A 19,351-nucleotide genomic window follows, 5' to 3' on the forward strand; every position below is an offset into this window, starting at 1 on the left:
GCAAGGTCAGAACTATTTTTAGAATATTTCTAAGTACCCTTTTCACTTGTTAACATTTGTACAAATGGTGCAAAAGCGCTGGTGAGAAAACTGAGGGCAGCTTAACACGAGTCAGGCAGCAGCCCCGAATTGTACCTAGTGGCCTTTGGACTCTGTACCACCACATATTTGCAGGAAAAAAAAACTAGCTTCTCTGATAAATATTCTTGATGAATTTATATCCTTGATAAAAATGGCTAATTTTATAAAATCTCAACCTTTATACTCATCTTTTTTTCTATTCTGTTTGATAAAATAGGAAGTGTATATAAGCACTTGTATAATTGAGCTGCAAACTGAATTAGCTACTTTTTTATAAAACACCATTTGTACTTGACAAACTGGTTATTTAAATTTGCATATTTGGTAGGTAATTTCTTGAAAATGAACCTAGTGAGTTTTATACTTCAAGGAAAACAACGGGCAGTACGTGTTGCCAGGAATAAAAGTCAAGCGTTCGAGTGAAAACTAAAATGTTGAAAAACCATGACCATGACACTTTCGCTATCCTTAAAGATTTTTTTTCTGATGCAATAGGTGATGATAACAACAAACATAGTTTTCCAGTGTTGTACAATTGAATGTATCAACATTTTGAAGATCTGCATAGCTCAGTTAATCGATATTTCCAAATGACCAGGGAATGATACCACAAAATCATGCTGGGGGAAAAAATCCAGCCAAAGTACAAGATATACCAGTGTATTTTAATTTTAACAATATAAAAAATTTACTGATACAGTTTCAGATTTTACATTAAACTTACCTTAATTGAGTTTTGATACAGTATCAAAAAAGAATATCTACAGTTATCTGAAAAGGCTATTAAAATATTCTTCCCTTTTCTACGTAAATATCTATATGATACTGATTTTCTTCATATACTCCAACCAAAAGAACCTTGTTGCAACAGATTGAATGCAGAAGCCAGGTATGAGAATCCAGCTGTGTTTTATGAATCCAGATATTAAAGACATTTACAGAAATGTCATGGAGCCTGGGTGGCTCAGTCAGTTAAGTGTGTGCCTATGGCTTAGGTCATGATCCCAGAGTCTTGGGATCCAGTCATGCATCAGGCTCCCTGCCCAAATAGTCTTCAGAGAAAGTTTTATGTAATGAATATGTATAAAGATTCAAAATTGTGTCAGGGCTACAAGATTCTAAGGACCTATTCGTTACCACTTTGTGGAGATCCTATAAGAACTGGTAGAATTGTGAATTTTAAATATGGAAGAGAGTGATGGGAGTCCCTGGTCCAGATTCCTACGCCCTAGATCCTGACCCCCAAATCACTCACTTTCTCCCAGGGTAATGAGGCTGAAAAAGATACAAAAACTTTCAAGTTTCCCCTGAACCCTAGGGCCTGAGGTGCTGAATCCGGTGTTCCAGCTGCTACTCCAGAAGCCCCCGGATCCTGCTCTAGCCTTTGTGTGCAGGAGGTAATAAAGGGAATTTATGCCCCGACCACGCTGCCACAGAGGACTGAGGGTATTCGTGGACACTCCCTTTTACTGCTCCGCAGATTTTGGTGATTGCCACTGTCTGACCTGGACTTTTCCACACATGACTGCTGTGGCAATGCCTTCAGGGTCACAGAGCCCAAGGAGATGGGGCTTTTATATTTCTTTTTGTAGTGTGTGCTCCACAGTGTTCACCTGCTCTCCCAAGGCCGTCACTTTGTTCTTTCAGATAGATGGATGTGTCGGACAGTGAGAAATGGACTCTTGTGGATAAAAAAGGAACGTAGGCTCAGGACAGCCAATATAAAGTTGTCCTGTGGTGACTCACCTAGAAAGCAAAGCACTATTAAAAATATATAGATATATAGATACAGATAGAGGTATATAGATAGAGATATAGCTGGGTTGTAACTATTGTTTCTTCCAGGAAGAAAGAACAATAACAAAAAAGATTTTGGATTTGCATCTAAGTTGTTTTTTTCAAATTTGAATGTCATTTTTAAACGTGCAGAAAATTTGACTTTAGTTTGTATTTGCGGTTGGTCCTCTAAACAGCTGGCTTTTCTGCAGAGGAGGAGTAAAGACAACTCAGGGCTCATAGTTGCTTTAGGCTTTCCTGAATATTGAAAAACTACATTTACAGTAATATTGCCTACCTCCAGGCAAAAATCTGGAAGGATTACTTGAAGGATAGGAGCTTTTTCACACTTGTACAAAGATCCTTAAAAGTTTTTGTCCTTTTAGAAACTCAGATGCCATTGAATGAATGTATTTACATGTGCTATATGTTTTTACAGTACTCCTGATTCCCTGCTTTGCAAAGACAAGGAAGTTTATGACTTTTTACGTGTTAACAGAGTTTGGCCCTTACCCAAAGGGAGATTTCTTTTTTAATCTGTTGTTTGAACAGATGCGTAAACAAAAGCATTGCTGCCTTTCAGACTTCACTATTTAAGATTTAATAAAAAAAAAAAAAAGAAAGAAAGAAAGAAAAAGCACTTACTTTTTTTTTTAGTCTCTATACAAAGTTGGTGTGATGAGGACCGTGTGAGGACCTGCGGCTACACGGTGCACCCACACGTGGCCATGACCACGGAGTGCCTTGTGAGTCTCTGCGCTATTCTCAGGAACAAGGTGTCGACCAAGAGCTTTCCTGTAGCGGGCAGGTGATCTTAGAATCCAACTTTAATTAATCTTTCCACTCTGGCTTCTCAGTAGGTCCAAGCCATCAGGACCTTCCAATGTCTTTGAAAATCTCCTCCCTGTTTTCAGTCTTCTCAATGACGAATCAAGCCTAAACATCTGGTTATGGGAGAAAAACAGTGAATGTGTCTGTTAAATCTGCATTGTTCTTTGTTCTGGTGTACGTTCTACGGGTTGTTTTCTGGAGAAACCAGCTTAGCAGACAGATCCCTTCCAAAATTGCTTAATAAAACATTTCAGTAATTCCCAGTAGCCTGCAGCAGAACGATAGCAGCCTATCAGGCTGTTCTGCTTCATTGTGCCCTGTCCCTGTCCAAGCTCCCTCCACCCCGTGGAGGGTACAGAGGAGCAGGGGACAAAGAATCAGCGGCATCTGCACTGGCCGTGGATGTGTCTCTAGGAATTAGTCCCAAGGAGCTTTAGAAAGATGGCAGAGATTACAATAGTGTTTCAACTGCCAAAATGGAAATTAGAGGCTATTCATGATTGCTTTTGAAACTCACTCTCCTGGATTGCAATGTTTCTTGCCCCATTGTTATAAGTGGGTGGCTATAAGAAAGATTGACCCCTGTCAGCTTTTTTCATTGCCTTGCCAATCCCATCTAGGTGCTCTCTGCAGGTCTTTTAATAATTTACCTCCAAAATTATTTTTTACCTCCAAGACTATTAGTAGAAAGGTGTTGTTTTTTTTAACTTAAACATTCTCTGTATTATTCCTAGGAAGGTTTCCTATTATATAAAGATAGATTTCCTACGTAGCAGAGTAAATAAAAAAATGTTAATGTAATCATATGGCTGTGAGGTAGGGGCCTATGCCTTTTTTTCTTTTCTTAGTACACTGATGCCAAAGATTGCTATCTTTAAACTTTTTAAGAGTCAGGTTTTTTTCCTTTCATATTGAAAATCTATATATACTTTATCACTTTTTTTTAAAGCTGTGCCTTTCAAAAAAAGAACTATCAGTTCAGTTAAAGTGATGTAGCTTGGCTTAGATCTGTCTAATGTCTTGAAATACAGACAATATACTTTTGGTTCAAAGGAAAAAGAAAGTATTATCAAAAGTTATCTGAATGTTTCTTACTATTGGTCTGAAGATAAGGAACTTAACTGGTAGAACCAATATAAGTCTAAAACTTCCCAGTAAGAAATAAATTGTACAGAATTATATACAGTTGTTTAGGTCTGGATTCATTGTGGCTACTCTAGGAGAGAGAATTTTTCCATAACAAAGTGCCCTCTTATTTATTATAATCCTAACATATATCTTTTACAACTTAAAATAATTATAGTTTTATTTTAAAGAATGTATACACTGCACATTTTTAAATAGTAATTTTTATTATATATTTTCAAACACATTTTACAGATACATCAGAAAAATCAATAATGATTTTATAACTTCATCAAAATTAAATCAAAGCTGAGAGTCATGAAGTCTTTGAAGTGAACTATTTCCAAGTTAAACATTTAACTGTGAATAGATGAGGAGACTACTTTGGCCAAAATATAGTCGAATAATTATCATTTATAGAAATAATACATATTTAACATTTTAGCTGAATTGAACAAATTTTTATATTATGAATTTTAGTTTTAATAACAACTACCTTTGTAAAGACAACACATCATGTGTTTATTTTTTAATTATTTTTTAAAGATTTTATTTATTTATTTATTTGTCAGAGAGAGAGTATAAGTAGGAGGAGGGGAGCAGCAGAGGGAGAGGGAGAAGCAGGCTTGCTGCTGAGCAAGGAGCCTGATGCAGGACTTGATCCCAGGACCCTGGAATCATGACTGCAGTCGAATGCAAATGCTTAACCAACTGGGCCACCCAGACATCCCTACATCATGTGTTTAAATTCTTATTATATAAATCAGATTAAGACTTACATAATCAGACATAGCCTGTCTTTTACTTTTTAGCCCTGTTTAACTGTGGTCTCAAGGGGGACAGTTTTTCCTTCACTTTTTCAATTTTCAACGAATTGCTCCATATATTATGTATATGTCCATAGGAGGAAGACACGTTACTGCTCATAGATTAAAATTATTACTTCAGGATTCTCTGATAAATCCACCTTCTTAAGTAGCCCCGCATTTCCATTTAACTAATCTCATTATCAAATGGATTTTTAACTGCATTTTTACATTTTCTAGAAACAGTTTCTGTGTTCTAACTTAACACTAAGTTTTATTTTTTATAAAGATTCCGTAAATTGAATTTGACTTTTCATACAAACACTATAGTAGAAACATCTAACAACACCTAGTAATTAAGCAAATCATCATGGATATAGCAATACCAAGTTATAAATTATATTCTAATAATGTCAGGCTTTCTAAAATACTTATTGGCAGAAATATTTATACTATACAATTACTGTACAAAGCCCTTATCTTTATAATTCCTTATCATTATAATCATAAATTGTCATATGAAAGTAGCTTCAGAATCACAGAATATAAAAGTACTTCCTTAAGTCAAATCTTAATGGATAGTTCTAAAGGAATTTTTAAAGAAAATGTTAGGAACAATTAGGGGCTTTTGCAGAAAATGGCATTTCTGCTTTATTCTTGTCATGATTGCAAAATTTCTTTTTAAATAGAGATATAGTGTTCCAGTTCTTGGCCATTCTGCTCTCTAGGGGAAAGAGGAGTGGATGCATTTTGCTTTCTTTAGCAAGCAACCTCGTATTAAGAAGGGATAGTATTGTCTTTTCAATTCCTAATCCAGTTCATTTTACTGATTTTTCATTACTCAAGCCTTTATTACTGTTGCTACTTCTTCGTGTTGCCTCAGTGTCATATGACTTCACAGCTTTGACATAGTGGTAATGAGTGAGCTTGAGTCCAATCCACATAATATGGAATCTTTTCATCTTGGCCATAGGCCTTGAACTTTGCTTTATAATAAATTATAACTATCACTGCAGTTGCAACTTGCACTTTGGCATTGTTTTCCTTGTATCAGCTAGTGTAAAGGATGCTATTTTACTAGAGTGAAACCAGCTTTATAACAAGGCCACCAGAATGTTTATTAAGTTAATTAATAAAATTTTGTTTCACAGCCTTGTTTCAGTAGTTTCAAAGGACTCTACGAAAATGGAAATCTGAACCTAAATAAATTAAAAAAAAAAAAGTAAAGGATAGGGTATTGAGCCCATGTGGGAAAAGAATGTTTTTCCTTTTTTATGATTGTCTAACATAATCAGGTTTTTAAATATGGAATATATGGGGCGCCTGGGTGGCGCAGTTGTTAAGCGTCTGCCTTCGGCTCAGGGCATGATCCCGGCGTTCTGGGATCGAGCCCCACATCAGGCTCCTCTGCTGGGAGCCTGCTTCTTCCTCTCCCACTCCCCCTGCTTGTGTTCCCTCTCTCGCTGGCTGTCTCTCTCTGTCAAATAAATAAATAATCTTTAAAAATAAATAAATAAATGAATAAGGAATATATGGAAAAAATTAAAGATCCATATGTTTGATACCTGTTGTTGGAAAAGCTGAATTTCCCTGAAGAATTTTTGAAACTGACTTAAAAAAAAATGTATGCACACAAAATGTGAGTTCTGTAATCCTGCCAAGGTCAGAAAGACCCAGAGTAATCATGTAAATTTATTGAAAATTGCCATTGTCTGGCATGATTTCTCTATGGCTTCAGAAATTGCAGGATATGAGGATGGAGTATTCTTGGTTGGCCCAGTTCCTTCTTTTTCTGTTTATTCCCTTTATCTTCATGTAAACCTCCCATCTCTCCTTACAATAACAGATCATTCTTTCTTGGGGATCATCTAAGATGATGAGCCTTTTTATTGGAAACTTTCAACATTCATCTGTTTTCTTGTGATGTAGAATAAATGCATCATATCTCTTTCAAGTTTTTCTTTAAAGGTCAGCGTTTTCCTTTCTGTTAATGCTTTAAGATTCAAGAAATGATGCCTTTAAGGAAAGTATTTTCAGCACTTTGTGTTTGTCCATCTGGTTCACAAGAGATATTTAAGAAGTCAATTTATTTTCTTTAGAAATGGTTTGCTACTACAGACCATACAGTTACAGGGTGCCTGGCTGTCTCAGCTGGTAGAGCGTGTGACTTGATCTCGGGGTCATAAGTTTGGTACCCATGTTGCATATAGAGATGAAAGACAGAAAGAAAGGTGGGGGGAGAAAGAGAGAGAGAGGGAGAGGGAGAGAGAGAGAAAGAAGAAAGAAAAAATAACAGTTATGTCATATGTGTTCTCTTTATACTCAGTTTATTTCAATAAAATGAACTTGAATATACGTTGAAGAGATAAACCACTTATTTTTTAAAAGAAAACTAAATGTTTGTCTTTAAAATTAAAAAAAAAATGGGCTTGTCACTTTTAAGTCCCTTAAGGGTTGGGGCCTCTTTGTATATGTAAATATCTTTTTTCTCAACTGCATAGTATGGTGGCAGGAAGATAATAGGTGCTCAGTAAATATTTGTGGAATGAAAAACTATCCCCTACCCACACTCATTTGTATGTGCCATTTCAATCCCATCAGACTCCTATAAAAGAAAGATAATTATGTCATCAGCAAGAATCTGTATCTAGTACACTCTTACAGTCTTTGTATGTCCGAAAAAAGGAAGAATTTAATGATAGTTTAACTGGGTATAGAATTCTAAGTTTATAGTTTTTTCCTCTCTGCATGTAGAAGGTATTATCTAATTATCTTCTGGTGGTAGTGGTATTAATGAGAAGTCTTTCTTCAGGTTGATTGTCATTTCTTCGAAGGTTATCTTGTTTTTATTCCCTGCTAGTTTTTAAGATATTCTCTGTGATATAACAAAGTGCAAGATTTGTTATTATTTTTCCCACTACAGATTCTCCTTTTTTGATTTGAGGATTCATGCCTTCTTCAATTACCCGCCATTATGTCTTTGCAGTATCTCTTCTATTTTCTGTATTCTTTCCTTCTAGTATTTTAGAAATTTTGGTGTGTCTTCTTACTCTACCACTTTCCCAACTCTCATTGTAAGGCTGTTTATTCTGCTGCTTTAACTCATATTTTGAGCTCATTACCATCTCTGTTTTCTTTTTCCAAAACTATATTTATTTTTTAGAGTTTGTGTTTGGTTCTTTGTCAGAGCTGCCTATATAATACCCAGTTCTTGCTGGTAGATTCTATTCCTTCCTTTATCTTTCTGGACATGCTAATGATTTAGTCTCTTTCAGGTTTCTTCATTATCTATAATTCCTCCCATGTATATGCTCACACTTGTTGCAGCTGCCCATTTTCATGGTGATGGGTTTTATATGTTCTTCATAATTTTTGCCTAAGTTCCTCCCCACACCTTCCCCCCACATTGGAATCAAAAGCATTCTCTGGATTACGGAAGTCTTCCTAGGGTATGTTTTTACATTCATTCCTCTTTGAGATCCATAGTTTTCAGTGATTCTGGGCTATTTTTTTATGTTGGCTTTTAGCTTAGATTTTCCATACCACCCAGGTGATACAAAATCAGATTCCACAACTGGCACAGGCCGGGCATTCCAAATTTCATCAATGATTCTTCCTATCCAGTGTAGGAATCCTGTGTTCCCAATTTGGGCTTTCCTAGCTTTAATTTATGAACTGGATAACCTCTTAACTCCTCCTTTGTTTTTGGTTTGTTTGTTTCTTAATGCAGGGAATTCAGTCATTTGCATCTCCCCTCTAGACATGGGGCCTGCAGACTATAACTTAAGGCATTAGCTCTCATTGACCACTATGTTACTTCTTCACTTTTTGGCACCTAGTGATGTACCTTTCTTACTTCTGAGCTCAAATATAATTTTGCTGTCGTTGTTGTTGTTGTTGTCAGATTGTATACAATATTTCTCTTTTGGAATGGGATGGGACTTTCCACATATTCACTATACCATCTTCTCAGGGAAATTGGAACCATACAGTATAAAAATTTTTTTTCTTGACCCAGTGTTTTTAACAATTTATGTTAAACAAGCAACCTGTATAGTCTGTAAAATAAATATGATTTTATCTATAATTTCGACCAACTTAGCATCTTAAAATCACTAGATATCCTGGCAATCCAGTAGAGATTAAAGAGTAGGATTTACGAAAATGGTTTCTTGGGGCGCCTGGGTGGCTCAGTCATTAAGCGTCTGCCTTCGGCTCAGGGCGTGATCCCAGCATCCTGAGATCGAGCCCTACATCAGGCTCCTCTGCTGGGAGCCTGCTTCTTCCTCTCCCACTCCCCCTGCTTGTGTTCCCTCTCTCGCTGGCTGTCTCTCTCTGTCAAATGAATAAATAAAATCTTAAAAAAAAAAAAAAAAGAAAGAAAATGGTCTCTTAATTATCACATAAAGATTGTTATTTTTTAAAAGTTTGCCTACTTACATAAAATTAAATACCTGAAAATCTGATTACTAATACTGAAAGGAATTCCTGAATTTAAGAAGTTTAAATATCTCATTTTTATGCCATTATTTTTATAATCATTAATTTTTATCCTCAGTATTGGGGATATCAACACTTATATAGTATGAGATCAGTCTTGACAATGAAGGCATCGTCTTATTGCCATTACTTTTATTATATCTTTAGGAAAGATATATCTTTAACATATATCTTAAACCATAGACACCATGGAAATATCATAGAATTGCCATTACTTTTATATATTTCAGAAAGATATAAAAATAATTTTCCCTATATCTTCTTTTTAAAAATCTAGGTTAACATCTCTTATAGTGCTATCAGGTGGAAAATTGATATACTTGATTATAAAGAGTTTGGGGAAAAAATAAGGCCGTCTCCTCATTTAACCAAAAATGACTATTTTTTCAGACTTAGTTTTTGCTTTCCTTCTCTTTTCAGACACATAAAGAAAAAGTGAAGACAGATACATTGACACGTACAAAGAAAGGTCAACAACTAAGTGGAGGAAGCATTTCATTTCCCCTTTACATTTCGCACCCTGTAAGCCAGAAAAAGAAAAAAGTCTACCGCACAGACCAGACCACCTTCATAATTGGAGAAACGCCAAAAGGAATCCGCACGTAAGTCTATAACAACGTTGGACTTTAAGAATAATTCTCAAAAGAAATATAGCTACTTAATAAAATACACAAATTATCTGAATCTTAACCATACCTGACATCTGAATTTGTACACTTTAGAAAATAAATTCCAGATGTTTTAAATGTTTTTAGAAAACTAATCCCTCAATTGATAAAAAAAATGAAATCTTTATGTGGATGCATGAAATTACTTAAGTGTGTTATATTCATTCACCGAATATTTATTGAACACTTAATATGTACTCAGGCATTGTGCTGAGTGCTGAACATACAGTGTGAAAAAAGGACATAGAGCTTACAGTGCAGTGGGAGTTGGCATTAAACCATAGGAATTTTCAAAAGTAAAAAGAAACACAACTTATAAGTAATTATTTAATGATAAAGAAGTGGACAGGCCTCCTTGATAGAGAATAGTGGCATCTGGAGGGGGTGCAGGTATCTTTCTGTTAGGTAGTCAGGGAAGACCTTGAGACAGAGTTGACATCTGAGACCTAAGGGATAACCAGGCAAAGAATTAGAGTTAAGAACATCCTGAGGAGGGAAGAGGTTGGTTTGTTCAAGGAACTGAGAGAAGACTTGGGTACTTAGTACATGATAAGCCTCGCGGGGTGCCATGAGATGAAGGCCAAGACATAGATGGGGCCGGAGCGTGCAAAGCCCTGTAGCTTGTGGACAAGAGTTTGGATTTTATTCCAAGTGTAGCCAAAAGCTGTTGAAGCATGAACATGATCTGATCTATGTTTCTTAAAGATTGTTCTGGTTTCTGTGTGGTAGAGGGCAAACGAGGGGGGACCGTAGGAACTAGTTGGTGGTGGTTGGCAATAGAGTTGTTGCCATGGAGACAGTGAAGTGGATGAATTCAGTTTGGTGCTGGACTGGTTGTTGGAACAACAGACTGAGTTGACTAAATGGGGGAAACTAGGAGAGAAAAGAGTTTGGAGTGAACAAAAATCAAGAGTCCTCTTCTTGCTTAAAATAATTTGTTTCTATGGAAATGCCAAATAGGCAATGGATATGCTACTCTGGGGTTTGGGGACTGGAGATCTAAATGTGGAAGTCATCAGCATGGAGATTGCATGAACAGCCTAGGAGCCCGGCACAGAGAGGAGAGGAGGAGCCCCAAGACTGAGCCTTCAGGTGACAGTGGCCTACTGGGTAGGAGGCACAATATAAGGTCCTGAAGTCCAAGAGGAGTGAAAGTTTCAAAAAGGAGGGAGCACTTCCCTTTATTAAATGGTTCTGAGAACCAGAATCAGATGAAGTGTGAGAGTACTTCCTGGAACTGGCAGCAGAGAACTCACTGGCTGCCCTGGTGGGAGTGGTGTGCAAGTCTATGGGCAGATGTTGGTGCTGGGGTGAGGTGGGCAAGCAGGGCATGGGCAGAGCCTGTGACAGCTCTTGGAGAGTGAAAAGTAGCAGGACCTGGAGGGCGTTGTCAGTCAAAGGTAAGGCTTTTTTAAGTTGAGAAATAATAGAACCTGTTTGTGTGTTGCGAGAAAAGACGAATAGGGGAAAAAGAGATCATGCCAGAGACGTGCCACCAGAAGTCCTGGAGGCGGGAGAGGGTGAGGTCCAGACCCCTGAAGAAGGTCTAGCCTTGTAGATGAAGGGATGAAGACAAGCACTGATATGGTGATATTTCCTCAATTAACAGAGAATTAAAGTATCAATTCAGAGGGAGAGAAATTTCAGGAGAGGAAGAATCATGAAATATTTATTATATATATTTTTTTTAAAGATTTTATTCATTTATTTGACAGAGATAGAGACAGCCAGCGAGAGAGGGAACACAAGCAGGGGGAGTGGGAGAGGAAGAAGCAGGCTCATAGCAGAGGAGCCTGATGTGGGGCTCGATCCCATAACGCCAGGATCACGCCCTGAGCCGAAGGCAGACGCTTAACCGCTGTGCCACCCAGGCGCCCCATATTTATTATAAAGTAGGACAGCAAGCTTAGTGAGACTAGAATTCATGGCTTATGTTAAGTCTCTGTTTGAGAGTAATTCCAGGAGAAGAATCCATGCGGTTGTGCGGACTTTGTTCAGCAAGCTTCAACTGCTCAGTTAGAGACACAGAATAGAGAGATGGCTAGGGTTTTTCAGGGGTTAGAGTGGAGGGAAAGAGAAGCAAGGAAGCTGAAAGATGTTTGCAAAGGAGTAATTATAAAATTGAACCTAAGCCAGACAAGAGGAGGCTTGATGAGGTCAGAAGTATCTTCCAGCATTGTTGTCATGGGGGAATTGAACAGTTGAGCTGCTGTATAAGGTGCCTGAGTTCAGGGATTTGCAGGTCGTGCCGTTAATGGTAATGATGGTGGCAGTCACTGGTGTTAGGAATAAGGAACTGACATGCAGTTGATTCTTGGGTCAGGAGTGGTAAAGAAATTGGTGGGCCAAGAATTGGAGTTGGGAGGGGCATCCACATGGATACTGGTGTTATCAAGAATGATGACAGGAGATGGGTAAGGAAGCAGGATTCATCTCAAGTGTTCGGTCACTAGCAGGAAGCAATTAAGAGGTCACTTAACAAGTTGAGGGAGAGAATGGTTTAGTGAGGTAGCATAAACCTAAAAGAGGAGAAGGAGTCTCCAAGAAAATAATGGTCTGGAAGCAGCAATGTGAACCATGAACCCTGAGATTTAGGGTGTGAGGTGTAAGAGCCTCCGTTTGTGAGGGCTGCATGGGAAGAGGCAGTATGAGGGGACAGAGGGACCATTCTGGGAGAAGAACAGGGAGTTGGTAGATCATAGCCTGGTTCTGGGGCACTGAAGAATGGTCTGGAAGGGTGCGGGATTGGATTCGATTGGGAATGAAGAGACTAGGAGGGGATGAGAGGCCAGTGCTTCCAGGTAAGAGATGAGTAGTGGCTGAGGTAAGCGGGGATGGGAGGCCTGGTTGAATTGGCCCTGAAGGCTTAGCAGGCAATGGGCGAATGGTGATGGTTCTCTGGGTTCCAAATTCTTTCCTCCGGGTTTGGCAGCTCCTCGGCCCTTGGGTGCTGGTGTGGTAGGTTGGAGCATGGCTCTTAGCTGCCCACCATTGCCCAGGAAGTTGAAGACCACACATGCTACACTAGCGTATCTCCTCTTAAACAGACATATGACTATGATTCTGGGCAAACTTGGGGCAATTTACTTTGGGCAGTTATTTTGCTCAGAGGCCGACCATAATGCATTTTACCAGTTTTGGGGGAGCACAAGTGTCCTTATCCCCTCTAGCACTGCATATAAAAATAAAACTCTTAACAACGCTTAGTTTTTGCCTCTTTTCCTTCTTTCTCTACCTAGCCTAGGGAATAAATGCCTCAGGCAAAGTGAAAGGCTAACGTTCGAATACCAACATCTGAACCAGGGAACAGGGTTAGAACTGCTCACACGTCTTTCCCGCTAACCATCCACCTTTGTGAGAATCACCAATCGGTACCAGCTGCAGCCCTCAGGTCACTGGAATGAAGCTTCTGTCTCCCTTCACTTCAGAAAGCTCAGGCAAAGAGAAGATTGTTTAGCTGTGTTCTACTCCTTTCCCTCATTTCCTCAAGAAAAGGGGAGAGATCTTAAATTATATCCATGGCACACAGCTACTCTGGGTATATTTGCTGAAAGATACCTATCTTTGGTTTTCTTTTTTTTCTTTCTCTACAGTGGCTCCTGATGTCTACTCTCATTTACTCAATTATCCTTACAAAGTGGCTAGCTTATACCTCCTGATTGTACCTTGTACTTCCTTAAATACTTCGAGAAAATTCCTCTAAAGTCCAAGAATTATGAAAGCAAGTTAGAAGGCAAAAATAAAATGAATTATAATCGTAACTCATCCTGTGAAGGGGCATCCGCACAGCCTAATTTATTTGCATGTTACTGACATAAACACGGAGTCAGAGCAGCTCTCCTCCCAGAAGTGACAGACTCGTAGGACTGTGAGTGAGGTCAGCACAGCAAAGGTGAAAGTGCTTTGGCAGCTGCTGAGACACCACCAAGTCTTGGATAAATAAAAAGACATCAGCCTGTAACTTTGCCATTAACTTAATCCTCACAGCACAAATATTTATTAGAAAGGCCATGAAAATGGATTTGGAGATGATTAATAAACAAAATAATACCTCATTACTTCACATGAAGTGAAAATTGGAACCTTTTAAGAACATGCTTGTTGCTTTCCAACAAGAACATTGGCAGTTTCCAGGACAGAAATTTGGAAGCTTGTATTTGTGTTATTAAATATTCTGTTGGCAGGAAGAGTAGCTGTTGGTCAGGCATAGATAATATCTGGACTTGGAACAATTAATAGGACCAGTGTGGTGAGGACTAGAAGCCAGCGTCCTCGTCTGGAGCCACGAAAGTCCTGAGCATGCAGGATGGATTGCCACTAGAATCGCAGGAAACACAAACTTTGTATAACCTGGCCTGAGCAGCAAAAATAATAGTGGCTTTAAATCTCCTACTTACATACATTACAAATAAATCATTATTTTACCTTCAGGATTCCGTTGTGTTCAGAAGAAAATTCAGACTTCTGAAATTGGCATATGGACCCCTCATGATTTTCAGCCTCTTCCTTGGCCATTTCTCCTGCCCTGCTGTACGCCAGGTCCCCTCAGAAGTGGGCCTGTGCGTGTTCCCTCTCTCCCTGGAAGGTTTCCTCGCTCATCCTTACCTGATGGGTGACACCAGAGAAGCCTGCCCTGCTACCTTACCCATGACCCATCACCAGCTTCGGTACCCCTTCTGTGGGCACCCACAGGGCCCTGTATTTACATCCGGAGTGGGATTTATCACTCTCTTCTAGTTTGATTTTTCATGCATCTGTCTCCCCCAGCTCGACTATAAACTCCTTGAAGAATATGGGAGTAGGGCTGTTCACAGAGCCTACCACACAGAGGGTCTATAAATATTTGTTGAATGCACAAATGACTGTTTTAAGGAAATATTATATAAAATATGAATATAATTCTAAAACTTTGGGACTTTTAATCATGTGCTACAGCACCGTCTCTGGCTTTTGTCTGAAAGAATGTTTGGGAACATTGAGCTCTCCTGATTCATGGCCCAAACTCAGCATCAGCAAAGCAATACCCTCTGTCTTAATCTACTCTGTCTCCCATAATGAAATACCACAGACTGGGGCTTAAACAACAAAAAGTTATTTCTCACAGTTCTAGAGTCTGGGAAGTTCGAGATCAGGGTGCCAGCTGATTTGGCTTCTGTTGAGGGCTCTCTCGTGGCTTGCAGATGGTGACCTTCTCACCATGTCCTCTCATGTGGAGAAAGATCTCTCTGGTGGCTCCTTATGACCTCATTTAACCTTTATTACTTTCTAAAGGCCCTATCTCCAAATATAGTCAAACTGAGGATTAGGGCTTCAACATAAGAATTTGAGGGGGACACAGTTCAGTCCATAGCACCCTTATCTGGGGAAAGGAGCAGAGTCTGGTGTCTAGGGTTCTGAAACTTTTTTTCTTTCTGCCTCTGTCTTACAAGGGTTCTGGAAGGCCCGTTTCCTCACACATGCATACAATAGCTTCTGTTAGTATCTTATACTAAAAGTGAAACTCACTACTTTAAATAGCATCTCATTTCCTAGTTTAGCTGTCTATAACCAAGTTGGACCAGTTGGGGTAAGAATCTAGGTTTATCAGTTTAGAATTTTCCTTTAGGATCATCAAACAGTGTGAAATTTCTATGTTGTATATGTGGAAGAAGGGGAAAAAGGAGAGAGAAGGAAAAAAATCCCTTTATTTTTCAGAATTCTCTCTTCCATTCATTAAGACCTTTCTTTAACAATTGTAGGACTTAAACACAATATAGATTTTCAAATACAGATTATATAAATTATGATTCTCATGTCAGTCATAAATTAATTGGCTGACTAGAGGAGTAGCATGCTGGGATCCCACAATTCCCAGGAAATACCTAATAGTATAAATCAGAATAACTTAAAAAGCTGGTGATTTCATGAGCTAAAAGTTTTTCAGTAGCATGAGGAAAGAGGTTACATCCTGCTAGAATAAAATGCATTTTCATTATGGAATGAAGCTAATATATACTAAATGAATAAAATTACAGTTGACCCTTGAATAACACAGGTTTGAATGGTGTAGATCCGCATATAGGCAGATTTTTTTTTTTTTTTGGTAAATACAGTACTGTAGATGTAGTTTCTCTTCTTTATGATTTTCTTAGTAACATTTTCCTTTTCTCTAGCTTATTTATTGTAAGAATATAGCACATAATATAGCACATTATATATAATGCATATAACATACCAAATATGTGTTAATTGACTGTTTTATGTTACTGGTAAGGTTTCCAGTATTGGTAAGGAAACCAGTCAAGGTTTCTAGGCTAATTTGGGGGAGAGCCAAAAGTTATATTTTCAACTGCATGGGGAAATGTAACACCCTTGTTGTTCAAAGGTCAAATATGCATTGCTTTGTCTCTTTATATAATATCACTGATGATGAGTTCTTTAAAAATAAAATGTAATAAAAATAACCACTGCTTTTGTTCATTAAATCTTCAGAAAACAATTTGAAGAAATGGCTTCTTATTTTAATTTGCCTTCTGTAAAGGAGTTTGCCGAACATATAACTAATGCCACATCAGAAGAACGACAGAAAATGCTAAAAGACTTTTATGCTTCTCAATATCCAGAGGTAAAAGAATTTTTTGTGGATTCAGCTGCAGAATTCATTAAATCTTCCCATCAGAAAAGAGAGAGAGTCAGGAATAAGTCTGAAAAAAGAAAATCTCTTATAAAAGAAAGGCTGTCAGATTTTGAAACTTTGTCATTTAAAGATTCTCCCAAAAAAGGTTCTCAAATTTGCAGCCCAAAAATATATAAAGAAAAATCAGTTAAGTTTCAAAATCACAGTTTCCATGGAGAAGAGGTACTTTCTAATGATGGAGAAACTAACGAATCACCTATAAACTCTACGGAAGAGACTGACAATGGGAAAAGCAGCCAAGCCTTCAAAGACACTGTGGCATCCTGTTCCCTGAACAGTGAGTCTGAGGTATACGAGTTAGAAAAGTTAGAATATACCGTGAAAGACCAACAGGACCTTACAAGAACAGGCATTTCAAGAACTGAACCCCTTTTCAAAGTGGAAAACAAAAAGATAGAAAATCCAGAGTTAGGAAATACTTCTGTGGTAGGCTTACTTGGTGACACGTCTATTCTTGATGACCTCTTTAAAAGTCATGGGAACAGTCCCACACAACTGCCAAAGAAAGTTCTTTCAGGGCCCATGGAAAAAGCAAAACAGAGACCAAAAGATTTCTGGGACATCTTGAATGAACAGAATGACGACAGTCTTAGTAAACTCACCGACTTGGCAGTGATAGAGACTCTATGTGAAAAAGTGCCCCTTGCTGCCTCCTCCAAAAGGAAAGAGGAGCTGGAAACTTCACTTTGGAAATCAAATGAGAAATTTTTGTGGAAAAAATTTAGCTCAAGTGATACAGATGAAAACACAACTAATGCGCAAAAGTAATGCATAAACATACAGTGAATTACTATAACCGATGAACTTCTGCCGTCCACGTTTACAACACTGTGTTCCACACTCATTATGTAACTGTGAACTCAGTTGTCAACATACATTTTTATTAAACTCTTGCTCTCGGTTGTTTTAGCCTAAAAGGTTATTATGTATTTTTTCCTTGATATCTGATTTGATCTTTTAAAGATATGATTGTATTATAGTCTAAACATCTTTATGAAATAGAAAAGGTCTGGATTTGTTATCAGGAGACCTGGGACATCTCCCCTACTGTGTAATTCTGTGCCTGTAGATGAGTCACTTACTTTGGTGTGCAGATATTTTCTAATATGAAAGATAAAGAGTTTGAACTCAAGCAACATTTGTGTCCTTCCAGCTTAAAAAGGCTTCGGTTTACTTTCCCAGATTCCGTTAAGTCACAGGCCAAATTATGGTCATCCCCCAAATCAGGCGTACATATGTGTTTCTTTCTTACTAGCATTTAGAAAATTAACTGTTTTCCTTTTCCCAAAACATCACGTATTGTTACTAAATTATTTTAGAGACAGTAATAACTAGTACTGAATCTATGATGTGTTGGGACAGTAGGTTTGTAACTGCTCAGGATCAAAGGGTTGGTGCTGTAGAACTGTACTGTGTGAGGTACGACACCGAAGTCGCCTAACTACTGCCCAGAGCCGCAGAGCTCAGTGCCTCCACTTCTCGTACAACAGAGAGGCTTTAATCAGTGTAGCTTAAGCTGTGTGTGGTACTTCTGTATAAAGGATGGAGAAATGAAGGAACATTTTACTGAAAACTGTTCTTTTTTGTTGAGTTTAATGTGTATGTGTATAATCAACGAAGTGTGCTTATTGTCGAACTCATCTCCGGGGAACTTGCGCTGGTCCCTGCGTATGGCGCCAGCGGCTCGAGACGTGCGGGTGAGGTACCCCCGCCGCTGAGAGACCGAGGCGGCGGCCGCCGGGAGTCCCGGCCGCGAAGGCGGGGGTCATGCCTGGCACGTGGGCGCAGGGAGCCGAGGCTTCTCCTGGCCCGCAGTCAAATGCGCGGTGGCGGCCGTCCTTCGGTGGGGCTCGCGGAGCTAGGGCAGGGGAAATAGGAAACTGCAGTGAGCCAGGCACTGCCGGTGCCCCGAGCACGGCGGACTCTCGGGTCGAGGGGCAGGGCCTTCGGGGCACCCGCCGTGGCCGCGGGGCTGCGGTGCGAAATGGGAAAACAAAACAAAAACAAAGAAACCTGTTCTCAAGGGACTGCGTGACTAAATACTTTTTCTCTGGAGTGTTGTTGAGGGCTGTGAAAACTATTTTCTATCATGACCCAGTACATATGTGTTAGTACAGATTGAAATAAAATGTTTATGAAATAATATGTACCCATAAGGCATGCAGTGGACTTTGATATCTCCTTTTCTGTTGTACTTTTGGCTCTTATGTCTATGTGTTTTTTAATGGTCTCATAACCCACTAAATTGATTTTATTAATGATTGGAAATCATAGTTTGTAAATCATTGTTTTAGATCATATAGGTTTGGGGGTTTTTTTGCTACTTTCAGCTGAGTTGTATCCAGACTTACCAGATGCTGAGTTTCACCACTGAGGTGCTTGCTACAAAATCAATGTGTTGTGTATCTGTGGTAGACATATTAATGTTGTTAGCCTGCTGTGGGCCTGGCTGTAGGAGGAGCCGGGATAAGCAAGCAGACACCCCTTCATCTCAGTTTTTGTACCGGGTGGGAGAGTTCAGTCATTTTAATAAAAGTGGATCTTTCATAAAATAAAATACCTTTAAAATTTTTAATATAGATATGACCTTTGAATCATAAAATGATATTCATACAATACAATGAGATACTATTAAAGAGATTTTTATCAGTAAAAGTCAAAGTGGGAGCAAAAATACAGACCTGGAGTTTAAAAACGAGTTTCAGCAGTTGCCAGTGAAACTGTCATTATTATCATGTGGGAACAGGGTGTCAAGCAGAGTACAGGGTCCAGCATGGAAAGGAGCCAGTCAGGAAGTTCCCGGAGGGAAACTGTAAGGGTTGACTTGCCCTGCACTGAGCAGTGGGAAGAGTCGGATCAGCCATTGATGAATCTGGGAGTGGACACTA

The 19,351-nt window shown here is 38.8% G+C and overlaps 1 protein-coding gene across 2 annotated transcripts in view; it reads left to right on the plus strand.

Moving 5' to 3' along the window:
* The window catches only part of ERCC6L2 (ERCC excision repair 6 like 2), a 139,485-nt gene extending 120,450 nt beyond the window's left edge, over positions 1-19,035 (plus strand). For both annotated transcript variants that reach the window (XM_034646666.1, XM_034646667.1), the window contains 2 exons: positions 9,540-9,721; positions 16,259-19,035. In XM_034646666.1, the coding sequence (XP_034502557.1) occupies positions 9,540-9,721; positions 16,259-17,231 (1,155 nt within the window). In that variant the 3' untranslated portion in view covers positions 17,232-19,035. The remainder of the gene's footprint in view (positions 1-9,539; positions 9,722-16,258) is intronic.
* Positions 19,036-19,351: the final 316 nt, after the last annotated feature.

Source organism: Ailuropoda melanoleuca, chromosome 17 (assembly GCF_002007445.2).
Source record: "Ailuropoda melanoleuca isolate Jingjing chromosome 17, ASM200744v2, whole genome shotgun sequence".
NCBI classification, from domain to species: Eukaryota; Metazoa; Chordata; class Mammalia; order Carnivora; family Ursidae; genus Ailuropoda; species Ailuropoda melanoleuca.